Source organism: Lampetra fluviatilis, chromosome 61 (genome assembly GCF_964198595.1).
Source record: "Lampetra fluviatilis chromosome 61, kcLamFluv1.1, whole genome shotgun sequence".
NCBI classification, from domain to species: domain Eukaryota; kingdom Metazoa; phylum Chordata; class Hyperoartia; order Petromyzontiformes; family Petromyzontidae; genus Lampetra; species Lampetra fluviatilis.
The window spans coordinates 6,265,325-6,281,674 of NC_136335.1; the positions used below are offsets into that span (position 1 = coordinate 6,265,325).

The following is a 16,350-nucleotide window of genomic DNA, read 5'->3' on the forward strand; positions in this document are numbered from 1 at the left end:
GTTGTGTGCAGGGCAACAGATTGTGTTGTGTGCATGGCAACAGATTGTGTTGTGTGCAGGGCAATAGATTGTGTTGTGTGCATGGCAACAGATTGTGCTGTGTGCATGGCAACAGATTGTGTTGTGTGCAGGGCAATAGATTGTGTTGTGTGCAGGGCAATAGATTGTGTTGTGTGCAGGGCAATAGATTGTGTTGTGTGCAGGGCAACAGATTGTGTTGTGTGCATGGCAACAGATTGTGTTGTGTGCAGGGCAATAGATTGTGTTGTGTGCATGGCAACAGATTGTGCTGTGTGCATGGCAACAGATTGTGTTGTGTGCAGGGCAATAGATTGTGTTGTGTGCAGGGCAATAGATTGTGCTGTGTGCAGGGCAACAGATTGTGTTGTGTGCAGGGCAATAGATTGTGTTGTGTGCATGGCAACAGATTGTGCTGTGTGCATGGCAACAGATTGTGTTGTGTGCAGGGCAATAGATTGTGTTGTGTGCAGGGCAACAGATTGTGTTGTGTGAATGGCAACAGATTGTGTTGTGTGCAGGGCAATAGATTGTGTTGTGTGCAGGGCAACAGATTGTGTTGTGTGAATGGCAACAGAGTGTGTTGTGTGCAGGGCTACAGATTGTGTTGTGTGAATGGCAATAGATTGTGTTGTGTGCAGGGCTACAGATTGTGTTGTGTGCAGGGCAACAGATTGTGTTGTGTGCAGGGCAATAGATTGTGTTGCACTGCCAGCACCCACGCCCGGCCGCCTTGGTCTCCCCAGTGGCGATGTTTACACGCCACACCGGGTACTCATTTGAGGCCGAATTGACCTAGGGGAGGCCCAGGACCGGTTCGGATGTTCGTCACCGGGTGTCCTTCATGTGCGCGTCACGAACCCGGCGACCCGAGTTGGAATCCCACTCACTACCACCACCGGACACCCGGTGACGAACATTTGAACTGGCCGCCCACCCTGTCGTGTGCCGTGCCGGCCTTCATAGGTGCTACTCGCTAACAGCACTTGCCCCAACAGTCTGTTACAGGCTATGCCCGGGATCTTTGTCCTTGTATTCTCCGTGTGTGTGTGCGCGTACGTGTGTGTGTGTGTGTATTATCCGTGTGTGTGTGTGTACTCGCCGTGTGTGTGTGTATTCTCTGTGTGTGTGTGTGCGTGCGTATTCTCTGTGTGTGTGTGCGTGTGTGTGTGTATTCTCTGTGTGTGTGTGCGTGTGTATTCTGCGTGTGTTTGTGTGTATTCTGCGTGTGTGTGTGTATTCTCTGTGTGTGTGTGCGTGTGTGTGTGTGTATTCTCCGTGTGTGTGTGTATTCTCTGTGTGTGTGTGCGCGTGTGTGTGTATTCTGCGTGTGTGCGTGTGTACTCACCGTGTGTGTGTGTATTCTGTGTGTGTGTGCGCGTGTGTGTGTATTCTCCGCGTGGGTGTGTGTGTGTGCGTGTGTGCGACCGCGAGCCTACGTTGAATCTGTGCCCCGCGCCGCCGTAGTCGCTGGAGTCCGTGGTGTACTCGTCGAATCCCGTGTCGAGGTCTTTCCTCGTCACGTAGTCCTCCTCGAAAGCGTCCGGCAAGCCCTGCTGCTCCCCGCCGGACTGACACGAAGAGAAGTGACCGGTGGCCTCCATCATCATCATCACCATCATCACCATCATCATCATCACCATCGCCATTACTATCATCACCATCATCACTATCATCTTCACCACCATCTCCACCACCATCATCATCATCACCACCACCACCATCATCACCATCGCCATTAATATTATCATCACCATTATTATCACCACCATCATCACCACCACCGCAATCATCACCATCATCATCACCATCATCATTTCCATCATCACCACGGTTCACCACACCATGTCATGAAAACCACAATCTTGAACAAGATCGTTACGTCACTAACACGTCACCATCACGTGACCCCTCCCTCCTCCCATCACACCGCCCCCCCGTGGCGCACCTGTGAAGTGCGGTTGTTGAGTGCCGTGAAGGTGGGTTTGGGCCAGTCCCGGTCGTCTTCGTCGACGAAGCGGCCGTACTCGGGCAGCACCTCCTCCTCGCTAGCGCTGGGAGCCGCCCGCGCCGAGGGATCGTCCTTGCGAGACAGACGACAAAGTTCAGACGACGGCGTTCAGACGACGGCGTTCACCCGTTCCATTCCGCCCACAAATTCGTCAGTCGGTCGGTTCGTTCCCGCATTGCCGCAACCCGCACAGACGCAGCTCGCGAGGCGACCGCGATCGCTGCCTCCGGGGTAGCGATCACGTCACAATAACCGTGAGCGCGTCGCTACCACCACGATTGCGTCACTTATTGATTCGTTTATTGGGTCTACGGGCCTCGGCGTACGTTTACCGGTCTCCCGAGTGATTCTATGCGTCTCTGTGCAAGGGTTAGGACGGGCTTCAGGCGGGACGGGTCAAGGCACTGCATTGGTCAGGACTTGGGGAGTACCTGACATGCCAATCGGAAGGTCGTGAGTTCACATCCTGGTTGGTGGGGGGGGGAGTTGACTCTACCCATCATCCCTCCGGGTCGATAAAATTTGGACCGCTCTCTGTGGGGAAATCAAATGACCTATGGATGGACTCACGCCTGCCATAGGAATGTGGAATATCAACCACTGGCTCAGCCCTGTGAACAAGCTACGAGCATCAATGCCTCAATGCTCATTCGAGCAGTAGATTCACTGAGCATGTGAGTATCGAGTCAGCATCTGTAAGTCATCGGGAGAAAAAATAAAATCAAAACGTGATCGGTGCAGAGGCTCCCACAAGGCCGTGCGAGAGGGGCGTGTGGCACAGTGGTGACGCCGGCTATCGTAGAGTGGCGGTGGTCGTGTCGCCACGGTTCTCTGCGGTGAGTAGCGACGTCTTTAAACACAACGGCGCTGCCGCTGCTGCTGCTGCCGCGCCTCTCTAGATCAAATTAGCGCCGAGCCGGTCGCAAGTTCCGAGACTCAGCGGTGAACGGGACACCTTCCCACCCTCCCACCCACCCACCAGCCTGCTACTTGCAGACGTCTCTGAACGGGGAAATGGGGCCAAGCGGTCAAGCATTGGGCCTGCATGGCTACTGAAAGTCAGCCGGGTCAGATTCCCTTCCGCTCTGGGATCTCACGCTGAGCCGTCAAAATGAGACTGCCCACCGCTTCTTTACTTTCAATATCCCCCCCCCGAAATCAGTCGGCACATTCGCCCGACAATGGGACAACTGCATCTGTCTGGCTCTATACCGCTGGGTGGTGGAGCGACGGACGACTAAGCAGGTGACATCACACACCGCACGACGACCTCAGCTGACGAAAGCTGCGAGTCGAACGGACGCGCTCAACGCGCACCGCTCAGTGATGCAACTGCGTTGGCACTGCGATTTGTTTATTCGCCAAATGACGTAAAAACACTTTTTAGCTTCACGGATTTTTGGTGACCGGGCTGAGACCATCAACTCACTGCACGTGAGAACCCGGTTAGAATCACAACTTAGTCTGTGTGAGTCTATGGGTCTCTGTGTGGGTCTCTGTGTGAGTCTATGGATCTCTGTGTGGGTCTCTTTGTGAGTCTATAGGTCTCTGTGTAAGTCTATGGGTCTCTATGTGAGTCTACGGGTCTCTGTGTAGGTCTCTGTGTGAGTCTATGGGTCTCTGTGTGAGTCACCGGTGACCCATGGACCCACAACGATGTGGAACTCAAGCGTTTATCCATGGGCAGCTGCAAAACCCTGGACTTAAACCCAGGCTCATGAGCAAGCACCGCTGCCTCGGCGCAAAATCCTTGACTTTCGGTGCGTTTTGGCAAAAACACTCCGAAGGATTCCATCGCCAGACGAGGCAAGTCGCCAAGGCGACGTGTGTTTCGAGTTTTCAGCGAAGACGCGAGCGCGCGAGCGTGAGATTCTCTTTTTTTGCGTCTTGTCGGAAACGCGCAACGAGCCGTCGTCCGCCTGGACAACGGCTCCTCTCCGGGGACCGCGATTGGGGGGGGGGTGTGGTGGCGAACCGGGTTGGGTCAACGCGAACTCGTCCGTAAGCCCAGAGTTTGATCGCCGTACGGGCGGGGGGAGAGGGGCAAGCGCTCAATAACATCGGGAGCACTCCACCCCCACCCCCACCCCAAATGCGTTTCCGAAACATCTGCACGGCCTACCCAGCGTGGCCGGAATCCAAGCATTAAAACATTGGAAAATTGGTGCGGTAATTTTTTTTAAAATATATATATAATTGTTATATATATAATAATAATAATCCTGAGTACATGAGTATCCTAGTGCGTGTCCCAGTTTCGCTACCCGCATCAAAAAAAACCTAAAATGTAAAGTCAGCCTACCGTTTCATTGGAGAACATTTCGCTCGGTCACGTCGATATGACTGCAATTCCAACATTTCGTCAAAACCGCTCTTTAAGTCACTCAGTCTATGCAACAAGAAACACAGCGCGTCCGTCAATAACTAACTCCACGTGTGTGTCCGTTTTATTCTTTGTAAGCGATTTGTGTAAGCGACTTGCCTACCGTGTTTTTTATCGTTTGCTGTTGTAACGTTCTGACCCCGTGCCCCACACCCACCCCCCCCACCCCCCTTGACTGGGAATCTATCAAAAAGAGCTTCATGGCTCATCGGATTGCTCCTTCTGCAGCGCGAGTAACAGAGTCTGATTGCGAACGATCGGCCACGTCGGGTGGTGGAGGAGGGGCCGCTTGACGACACGACGTTTGTATCCCGCGGATCGTAACGCCGTCGGATGCGCGTCGCGTTTAACCCTGCAATGTCGAACGACGATCGAAGGGCCGAGCGCGAAGGAAGAAAACAACAACAACAGAGAAAACGCAGCAGAATATATAGAAAACACGAGGACGTCAAACGCCACGATTCACAAACAACCCGAATACCACCACAACAACAACAACAATCTCTCTCCATGTAAAAGCACAATCAAAACAAACAAATGGAGCAGTGGACCGATGGTCAACAGAAGAGGTAATTTGTTGGAGGGAGGGGGGCAAGGGCGGGGGGGGGCGGGGGGGGGGGACAGGGCGGAGGCGGGGGCCAACAATTGCCAAGCGATGCCGCACGGTGCCACCACCGTGCCAGAGCCAACGATCTGTTGGTCCAAGCAGATCGCGAGCTGGTCAGCGAGGGCAGCGGGCAGCAGATCCTCCCCCCAACCCGCCCTCACCCTCCCCCCAACCCCCCCCCCCCAGAGGTCGCAACGCCTCCCCTGTAACCGTAGAAGTGCCGCTTAATTTTTATTTTGCGGTGGGCGGGCGGGCGGTGCAGCTGGTTATGTATTTATTTATGTTTACCCAGGAAAGCCCGCCACCCCCTTCATCCCCCCCCCCCCCCCCCCCCCCGTTGCTGTGTCTGAAAAATAAGACGTTTCACGGCGGGTCCTGCCAAGTTGCAATTCATTGCAGGAGTTGGCGATGCTGCTGCTGCCGCTACTGCTGCTGCCACTGCTGCCACTGCTGCTGCTACTGCTGATCCCACTGCTACCACTGCTGCTGCCACTGCTGCTGAGTGAGTCATTCACGGTGTCATTTATCAGCAATTGTTGCGATGGTTTTGGACAATACCGGTTACACTGTGCATGCTTTTTTTTAGCTCTGGGAGGAAAGCGGAGAAGCCGGAGAAAAAAAACCCACGGGGAAGTGGGTGGGGGGGGACACACACAGAACTCCATGCAGAAAGGCGCCCAGGTTGGGATTCGAACCCAGGCGCTCTTCTTGTTGCGAGCGTTACCGCTGTGCCAGTACCACCACGACCACCACCCTGGGCTTCCCCGCTGAGGTTCGTCTACGCCTCGTGAATCCAAATCAGAAGGGGTTATTTATTTATTTTGGTTCTCACCTCTGAAGGTGAATCTCCACAGCACTAACTCGTCACCCGGGCCAGAACCAACGCCATCTGCTCCTTTCACGAGCGCCTTTGGCAGCGTGGTGAAGTACGGTCGAACGACTCCCGCTGACCGAAATGGCCCTCCTTGGTGTGGCCCAATCGTTGACTCGGGGCTACTAAACACGTAAATTAACATCGGCGTTGTTGGCGCAGGACCTGTTCTGAAGGTGCTCGTCACTTTCATGGGGCGTGTTGGCCTAAGTGGAAGCTGTCATGGGTTTGCTCACCGCAGAAATTTGGGAGAACCAATATTGGAAGCTGGACTAACATAGCCCCACAGGCATCATCATCAATCGTCCACAGAGTAAGAGCCTGTGATGTAAATCATAAATAGAGAAGGCCATGTGTGCCCGGCGTCACCGGTCAAAATTTGCAACAACAACACAATATTGCAGAAATGACACCGCAAAACAATGACCCAATTGGGCAAAGCCGCACGGTGAGCCACGCTCTTCGCCCTGCTACTGCGACACCGCCGCCGACCACGTCTGTCAAACACCACGGCCAGTGCCGGATGAAGCTAGTGTGGGGCCTGTAGCATGACGTTATAAAGGGGCCCTAAATAAAATGAGAACACGTAAATATTAAAACACTAATTTTGCACTTGCATAGTAAAGTAATTAATTTGCTACACAGCCAGATAATACGACAAATCGCCAACCTTTAACACCCGGTCGTTCATGAAAGTTAAAGGCGGTAGAGTACTATAGTAATTGAGCAAGTGCAGAATTGCTCAACCGGAATTTATAGCTCGAAAGCATTTAGCCCTTGATAGGGCCCTTGAAAGTGCAGGGCCCGTAGCCATATGTAGCTACTTTTGCCGCTAGGATAATCCGGCACTGACCACGGCATCTTCCCCCACGCCGTGACGACGATGGGTTGCCCCCTGCGGCGCTGCGAGAACGACAGTGGCCCCCATCACCGCCGCCCACGTACCCTCCCTTCAAAAGGTCCTCGCGATGCGGATTTAGATTTTTTTTTAGCACGGGACCCAAACGGCGCTGCACTTTGCGGGTTAGACGGGAAGGGTGTGGGGAGAGGAGGAGGACGAGGAGGAGGCTGGCGAGCGGTAGCGGGGAAACATGAGGGGGAAAAAACCCCATGTCCACTCCTTCTCGCCCGCTTGAGCGTCGTTAGAGTGTTGGTTAGTCCGTTAGGAGGCGGCGGAGGCGGAAGCATTAATACGCGAGAGGAAAAGGGCGATGGGCAGGAGTAGGCGATAAAGAGGCTTACGGGTGTGTAAAATAAAAATGTATAAAGCGACGATGTAAGAATGACTCGTCGTACGGATCAAGCTGTTGCACGCGCGGTTAATACTGGAGGCGTGAAATTAGGCTCGCGATTAAGCTGCGATCGGATCAGCCTTCACGGATCCTTCCAAATCTGAGATCTTTGGTCGCGAAATCGGCCAACAGATCTCGATTTAGTGGGGGGGTTTTTTGTCCCGAGACCGATATTTTTTTGGGAAAGAAAAAAACTGATTAGAAAATATATCCAAAATAAAAAAAAAATGTAATTGCTTACATTTTTTTTATTATTTCGTGACTGCAGGCGTCGTGTTATCTATATTTTAAAAAACTTAAGAATATATTTTTAATCCAGTTTTAGTTTTTTTCCCCTCAAGAAATACTGCGGTCACGTTTCAAAATTCTACCTTTGGGCCTACATCATCGGCCTGGGCCTGGTCAGAGCCTCCGGCCTTGTCTTTCTTCTTCTTGTTCTTGTCCCTCTTTTTTTTCCTATCGCCCTTCTTAGCGCCGTCCTTTCTGCCACGTCCCTTCTTCGTCTTCCCCTCATCGTTGTTGTCGTTGTTAGATCCGCCGCTCGCGGACGCGTCCGACTTTCGCGCGGGCGCCTTGGGGTCGGACGAAGAGGCCTGCCCGTCGGTCGCAAGGCTCTCGGAGGCCTGCTCGCTTTCCTGGCGGACATTTAAAATTTGTAATTTTTATTTTTTGGTTATTATAATTTTAGTCAAGGGTAAAGTACATGCATTTGTGTTCGTTAGTTGGCGAATTTATCTTTTTTTGGGGGGGGGGGGGGCGTATAAATTTGAGGGGAAGGGACGTTTAACATTTTTTTTGTTTGGGCGCAAGAATGGGGAGCACAAACACGCACACGCAAAATAAACACAAATGCGAGGTCAAATTGAGGACTTAAGTTCTTGCAGTGAACCCGCCTCTCGTCCACTGCAATCGTGGAGGGGGGTGCAGAGTGTGGGGTTACACCATCCTGGAAGAGTAGGCCAAGTAAATAAATGCCCTCCAAGAGAGCGGGGTGGAGTGGGGTGGATGGCTGCTCTCTGGCACTGCCTCTCATTTAACGGAGGACCCTTTCCATCGGCAGTGGCTGCGAGCGTGCGGTTGCAGGGGCTGCGCTTTTATCACCCTGCCTACTTGCGGCAATACTAGAAGCGCGTTAATGGCGCGCCAACACCGCGTCGCGCTCACATTGTACCTACGAGGGAGGGGCGGGGCAGGGGGCGGGGTGGAGGGGGAGGGCGGGGGAGGAGGGGAGCGGGGGTGGGGAGGGGGCAGAGGAGGGTGGGGGGCGGAGGGGGGGGGCCAGGGGAAGAGACGGGGAGGAGGGAAAAACAACCTAGAAAGAGGGAAACAGGGAGAGCGGAACGAGAGGAGGAGCAGTAGGGGAAGACCATGCCACCCAGGATCATGCCACCCCCCCCGCCCAGGAGGTTCTTCAGCTGCGATAAGGGAGGCCGCGGGCACCTGAGTAAAAAAATTAGCAGGGGAGGGGGTTTGGTAATGATCAGTCAAAGCTCGGAGGGAGACGCGGCGCGGAAGGGGTAGAAGGCCCCGGCAAACTGCTACTAAATTCCCGTGGAGCCCCAGGTTTCTTACACTCCATACAGCACCTCTCCACTGTGCCCAACATCCACTATTTCCCGCATTTTACCGATTTTCCCAAGCCAAACTGCCAACACAAGAACGTTTGCACGTTATTATCAATATATATATCTAATCATATCAATAGTTGCTCCTTTCAAGAGGGAGCTGGCGGGTGGGGGGTGGACCCTGCATCTTGAACGGTTGGCACAAGAGGTACACAGAGTTTAAGAAACCACTGCATGCGATTGTAAAACAACGAGAGGGATGACGCAAGCTGTCTCGATTATCCGCGTCGCAGGTTTCAGCCGTGCTTCGCGGGAGGAGTTGAATAAAAGTGACGGTGTTATAGATATTCACGCGCATCGGTTCACATCGTTCAATTACGAGCCACTCCGCCACACTCATCGAGGGTCGGAGGATTGTGCGCTCACATGACCGCAAGCTCGTCGTCGTCGGGGGGGGTAAGCAAACCGGTTCATTAACTGAAAAGTTTAAAATCGTTCTCAATTTTAAAATCACCACGACGCATTTTTCGGACTGCGCCCGCCGTTCGCCACGCGAGGCCCGAAGTTTCGCTCCCACGAGCCGCCAGCCGCCGTCGGGAACGGCGGCGCACCTTCAAATCGTTCGGGAAAGCGGCTGGCAAAACGCCGTGCAGGAGCGGGGAAACCGGACTCCGCATCCTGCGGCTCCCCGGGGTAAAGCGCAGCGAGCGGAACGCCGTCGGGACGTCGCGCTCCGGGCAAGGGGTCTGTGCGGGGAGCCGTGTGCGTCGAACGAACGCGGCACCCAACGGAGCCTCTGCTTCACGTGGGCCACCGGAGCGGATTGTGGAAAAAAAGCGCCGTGCTTAGCGCTCAAGGTGAAACCTGGCTCTCGACGCTGACACTCCGGCCCATTGCCTCCCGGATAATCGAGGGTCGACTACATTATATCGATGGCCGATGCGATTCAAAACCAACTTCTGTGGGCTGATATCATACTCCCCACTCCCCTCTCACCCCCCATCTCTCCCTCCGCCCCCCCGCCCCACGACTCCGGTTACCTCTGTGCGCCTACTGGGTCCCCGCGGATTGGCCGTTCTCTCCCTGTCTGCTTCGACACCATCGTACGGTGTTCCGTACTCATACTCAAACCCGCCGTCGCCATACTGCTGCTCGTGCCGTGCACAGTGGTCGTGGGTTTGCGGGGGCAGGGGGAGGGGTTCAGTTTGGGAGGGCAGAGAGAGGAGTAGAGATGATTAGAGGGAGGGAGAGGTTATGGGGTCAGTTGGTCATGAGGATCAGGGGGAGAGAAGTTGGACTCGCTCGGACACACACACGCGCGACACACACGGGGGTTAGCGACGTTGACCACCGTGTCAAACGCAGTTTCATTCGTGCGTCATCGACTCATCCTCCCCCAGTGTTTTCCCCACGACGACAATTTAGCCCGTGCCGTATAGGCCAGTGTGGCGCTAACGAGGTTTTTTTTTTTACCTAGATAGCCACTTTGGTATCTGGGTAAAAAAAAATCGAATAGGGCAAAATTTGGAGCGTGATGCCAGCACGCGCACCCACGTGGTCTACACTTTTTCACCAACGACGTCACGGTGAGGGGGGGGGGGGCATCTTTAACACCCCCCCTATCCCCGCGTGGTACGCACTGCCGGGGGTATTAACGGGGGGGCGGCCGGTGGGGTCGAACCCACCGCCCGCAAAGCCTCAAGCGGCAAAAACGCACCGTTGCAAAAAAAATAAAAATTGAAACTGCAGGAAACAAAAAACCCACAGGGGTTTCGTTTGTGGACGGCGCAACGATGGAAACGTCGTACATTACATCTCCTTCTTGCTCAGTCTCTCACAACCACCCTCTTTTGACTAAAGTAGCACGTGGGCGGGTGATACGAGTCGTCAGCCCCGCAAGCCCCTGGCCCTGCTTGGCCCCCTGCCTGCCCTCCCCCCCCTGCCCCCTCGAGCCAAATTCAGATGACGTCTTGCGAGGCCGACGTAGCACGGTTCGGGTTTGGCTCCGCAGTGGAAAATAACCACCCGGATGAGATGTACCAGCATCTCTCGTATGCGTCGTGGCTTTTTCGTGCTTAAGTTTTTGTCCTTCCCCCCCCCCCCTACCGCCGCTCCCCAGGACACCTCCGATTAGCATGGGGAACAAAAGTTTTTGTCACTTGCACACACACACACACGAGACACGTCGGAGTGTTATTCGGGTTAGGGCCGTGTAGTCCAGACTAAAAACTTTCGGCAGTCGCGCGACTCTCCGCATCTCTCTGCACCTGTGTTGCGTGCAGGGGGGGGGGGGAGGGAGGGGGGGCAGGAGAGACGTACGTTCAGTTAATGTCTACGAACGGCATTCTCTTTCGGTTGTAACGGTATTATTCTACATTTCATTACATGCATGCTTTCGCCCCATGCGTGTTGACATGCGACAATAAGGCATTATAACAGACATTTCTGCAAAAAACACATGCTGTGGTCAAATTACAAGCACACACGAGCAGAAAGAAATGACACGGCACCGTTGGGGCTACGTGATTGGCCACCGTTGCAGTGACGTGATTGGCCAACGTTGCAGGCTACGTGATTGGCCACCGTTGTGGCGATGTGATTGGCCATCATTGCAGTGACGTGATTGGCCATCATTACTGCTATGTGATTGGCCATCGTTGCAGCTACGTGATTGGCCACCGTTGCAGCTATGTGATTGGCCATGGTTGCAGGCTACGTAATTGGCCACCGTTGCGTTCATTGCAAACGTCTAGAAAATAATTATCGTCTCGGAATGTACAAATTTCCGTCGCGTATTGCCAAGGCTTTTTATTCACCCCCACGCGTCTTGCAACCCTTGCTCAATTCAAGATATGTATCAACTCCGATCTGTCCAGCCCTCAGTAGCGCCGGTTTGCGGCTGACCCACTCAGACGCTCTGGGGGCCTGTGCTCAGCGATTACAGAATAGAGAACGGTGAAGCACAACCGTCCGACAACACCCGACGGGGGGGGGGGGGGGGGGGGGGCGTTGCACGCGAATTTGTGAACGTTTCAACAGCCAACTCCCCCACGCACGCCGGAGAAAAACAACTTGACGATAAATGGCGAGCGGTGCAACGCCCGCGGATAGAGAGCCATCGGCCACCTGCAGGGGAAAAAAACAACCACGGGGGATGAAACCTTCGTTCTTTGACCTGTCTGACGGACGGACGGACAAACAGATGGATGGATGGATTCAGGGACAGACAAACGAATGGACGGACTGAAAGAGAAATTGACAGATAGATTGACGGATGGATAAATAGATGACGGATGGATGAAATTAGAGAGAGAGAGAGACGGACGTGAGGACGGATAGACAAAACAGACGGACGGACCAAAAGAGAGACAGATGGGATCGCTTGACGGATGGACTGATGGACAGACAGGTGGACGGACGCACAGACGGACAGCAGACCCTACCTCTGGGTCGTCGGGGTCCTGGGACTGGGGAAACTCGACGGCAGGGACGGCGACGGCGGGGGCGTCGCAGTCCGGGCTATAGCGGTCGCAGTACTCCAGCGCGGCACGGTGGTCTGGGATGATCAGGAACTGCTGGATCTCACCCTGACGTGGTGAGAGACGCAGGGAGAGAGAGACAGAGAGACACGGAGAGGGGGCAGAGAGATGGAGGGAGAGATTCAAGTCAAGTTCACGTTGCTTAAACCAGTTGACAAGTCAAGAGACCACGGGGGGGGGGGGGGGACAGGTGTCTTGGTTACAAGGGTGAGCGAATAATAGGGTTTTCCCCTTTTTTATGGCAACAAAACTGAAACCTTTTTACGAGGATTCATGTCTGCATTCACCACAATACCTGCAGTCAAATGCAAAGAAAAAACACGCTATGATAATATTTGCATTGTCCTTGAAACTGATTGGTCCACACCAAGGGATGGCATATATTCTCATAGAGTGTTTTTTGTTTGCATTTGACTGCAGGTATTGTGGTGAATGCAGACATGAATCCTCGTAAAAAGGTTTAAGTTTTGTAGCCAGAACAAAGGGGAAAAACCCCATTATTATATTTTGGTACTGGCAAAGGAGGTCCAATGATGAAGAGTGAGCGACTGAACCTGCGGCACGGACATCACAACAAGCGCAAAAGGCAAATCGCGAGCGATGAAACCTCGGGCCGAGCAGTTTCAAGACAGATCGCGGTCCGAGTACAGGACGGTTACAGGAAACATTGTCCCGGTTAGCGGGTGACTGCGGGCGCTGATCCTGCGTAACCGGGCAAGGATACGCGGCGTCAAATGTGACTGAGTTCTCCCCGAGAGCTGAGCATCGCAACCGTGACTGAGATGGGAGGGGAACCGAGGAGATTTGCGGAGTGATGGGATTCCAGCTGCTTGGGGGGCATTCAGGGAATCCTGCCCAGTGGCTCTCCACTGGCCGTATGAGTCTCTGTGCGATTTTACGTTTCACGGTGTGTGTCAATGAGTCTTTGCGTGAGTTTACAGGTCTCTGTGTGTGTGTAAATGGGTCTCTGTGAGAGTTTAGTTTATGGGTCACTGTGTGAGTCTATGGTTTTCAGTGTGAGTCTATGGGTCTCAGTGTGTGTCAATGGGTCTCAGTGTGAGTGGATGGGTCTCTGTGAGTTTACAGTTCATGGTGTGTGTCACTGGGTCTCTGTGAGGGTTTAGTTAATGAGCCACTGTGTGAGTCTATGGTTCTCAGTGTGAGTCTGTGGGTCTCAGTGTGTGTCAATGGGTCTCAGTGTGAGTGTATGGGTCTCAGTGGGAGTTGTATAGGTATCTGTGTGTGTTGATGGGTCTCTATGTGAGCTTACAGATCACTGGGTGTGTCACTGGGTCTCTGTGAGTTCATAGGTGTCTGTGTAAATTTGTATATGCGTGAGTCTATGGGTCTCTGTGTGTGTGTCAATGGGTCTCTGTGTGAGTCTCTGGGTCTCTATGTGTGAGTCGTTGTCTCTGTGTGTGTGTCAATGGGTCTGTGTCTTTGTGAGTGGTTTTCTACTTAAATTTACGTCTCTGTGTGTGTCAATGGGTTTCTGTGTGAGTCTATGGTTGTCTAAGTGAGTCAATGTCTCTGTGTGTGTGTCAATGGGTCTCTGCGTCTATGTGAGTCTGTCTCTGTGTGTGTGTGGGTCTGTGTCTGTGTGAGTCTATGTCTATATGTGTATGTGTCAATGGGTCTCTGTGTACGAGTCTGCTGCATAGCGATGGGTTATTTCAGGTGCTTGGGACGTGAACACAGAGCCAGGGAGAACGGCGAGAGCATTGTGCGTATGGGTCTCTGTGAGTTTACAGGTCACTGCGTGTATCAGTAGGTCTCTGTGTGAGTGTATGGGTCTCTGTGAGTTTACAGGTCAGTGTGTGTGTGTCAGTGGGTCTCTGTGTGAGTGTATGGGTCTCCGTGAATGCGTGTCTCAGTATATAAGTGTGTGAGTCTATATGCGATGCTATGTCTTTCTGTGCGAGTCTATGTCGCTGTGTGTGTGTGTGCCAATGGGTCTCTGTGAGTCTACGGCTGTTTATTTGAGTCATTGCGTGCGCGTGTGGGGGTCTGTGTGAGTTTAAAGTAGGGGGCAGAGGTGGTGCATCGGCCAGTCATCTCAGTCGACCCGTGGCACCACCTGGGTCTGCCCCATGACCTCCTGCCGGCGGGTGTTCAACACTTCACGTGGCGTTTAACGTGCACCTAGCCTGGCACAGGCGCCGTGGTGACGTCACCGCGACTTAGTGGCGAATGTCGATTATTGTTGCGAGTCTACGGCTGTCCGCGTGAGTCCGTGTCCCTGTGTGTGTGTGTGTCAATGGGTCTGTGTGTGCACGAACCTACGGCTGTCCACGTCTGCGCGTGCGCGCGTGTGTGTTCGTGTCAATGGGACTCTTGTGTGCGAGTCTGCTGGATGAGCGATGGATTATTCCAGGTGGTGCCGGGGACGTGAACACAGGAGCCAGGCAGAGCGGCCGAGGGCGTTGTGAGCGACCTGGCGTCAATGCGCTCCTGTGCTGCATGGCGTCTCTCAGAGAGAGGGAGGGAGAGATGCCGAGGGGTCTCGATCCCGAGTAAACACTTTGGATTGGCGGGGGGAGCGAGCCGTGGATGAATAAACACTCGAGTGAATTATGAATCAACAACTGTGCATAGGTGAGGGGCTGAGACGGGGAGAGTGAGACGGAGAAGGGGGGGGGGGAGGGGGGGCGGAGAGGGGGGGGGGTGTGGGGGGGCGGAGAGGGGGGGGAGATGGGAGAGAGAGGGGGGTAGTGAGAGGGAGAGGGGGGGAGAAAGTGGGAGGGGGCGGAGAGGGGGGGGAGGGAGGGGCAGAGAGGGGGAGAGTGAGAGGAGGGGGGCAGTGGGGGGTCGGAGAGGGGGGGAGTGAGGGGAGCGGAGAGGGAGGGGGGGTAGGGAGTGGGAGAGAGAGGGGAGAGAGGGGGGAGAGGGGGTGGAGAGAGAAAGTGGGAGGGGGGGTGGAGGGGGAGAGAGAGGGGGAGGGGCGCAGAGAGGGAGGGGGGCAGAGAGAGGGAGGTGGAGGACAGAGAGGGGGGGAGAGAGAGAGGGGGAGAGAGGGGGGGGGGGAGAGAAAGTGGGAGGGGGGGCGGAGGGGGAGAGAGAGTGGGGGGGGGCGCAGAGAGAGGGAGGAACTCCACACACGGAATGCCACACACAGACCCACACCGGGGGGGGGGGGGGGGACATTTGCTGCACGCAGCAAGCTTCGCCATCGCCCCCGAACGCAAGAGAACTTGGCAGGATCCTCCTGATGACAAGCGTCTTGGAGGAGGATTTTCCAGAGGGGGGGGGTGGGAAGGTCACAGCCCCCCCGCCCCCACCGCCGCCCCTCCCCCCCCCCCCAAAATCCACACGGGGCCCACGTTGCCGGCACGTGTTGCAGTGGGGGGGGGGGGGGCTTGTCAGTGGAAACTGGTCCTCGTTGTTCGGCGGGGAACGGCGCCCAAAGTTCTCGCTCGGCGCACGAAGTCCGCAGAGGAACACGGCACGCACACAAAGACAAAGGTCCCCCGTATAGCCTCGGCAGACTGCCTGGGGGGCAAGTGCTGTTCGCAAGCACCTACACACACACGCAGGCGGTCACCTCCCCACCGCCTCCTCCACACACGCGCGCGGATATTCGTGTCGGCACCCCCCAAGTCGAAGGGAGGGAGGGGAGGAGGAAGGGAGGGGGGGGAGAGAGGTTGGAGGGAGGGAGGGAGGGGGGAAGGGAGGGGGGAGGGAGGTTGGAGGGTGGGAGGGGGGGAGGGAGGGGAGGGAGGAAGGGGAGGGGGGGAGGTAGGGAGTGAAGGAGGGAGATTGGATGGAGGGAGGGAGGTGGGGAGGGCTCTCTCCTCTCTCTTTTTTTAGATCAGAGGAAACAAGAAGATGCTCGGTTTAGTCGGCACTTTGCTTCTTTCATCATTTCGGTTTTTTGTTTTTTTTCCATTACTTTGCTTTATGTGCTCCCCCCCCCCCCTTCAAATGAAATATTTTACGTATTTTCCGATTGTGAAACAAAATAAAACTGCACTACTTTCGTCGTAGACACAAACATCAAGACGGAGAATCACGCTCTGCTCGTCCTGCTTACCCCTCTCTCTCTACCCCCTCTCTCTCTACCCCAT

General features: G+C 54.6%; 1 protein-coding gene across 1 annotated transcript in view; it reads right to left on the reverse strand.

The window, feature by feature from the left end:
* LOC144951292 (uncharacterized) overlaps positions 1–16,350 on the reverse strand; it is a 273,910-nt gene that overhangs the window by 161,124 nt on the left and 96,436 nt on the right. The window contains 4 exon segments of the mRNA XM_078881487.1: positions 1,458–1,589; positions 1,967–2,101; positions 7,554–7,817; positions 12,191–12,334. Coding sequence (XP_078737613.1) covers positions 1,458–1,589; positions 1,967–2,101; positions 7,554–7,817; positions 12,191–12,334 — 675 coding nt within the window.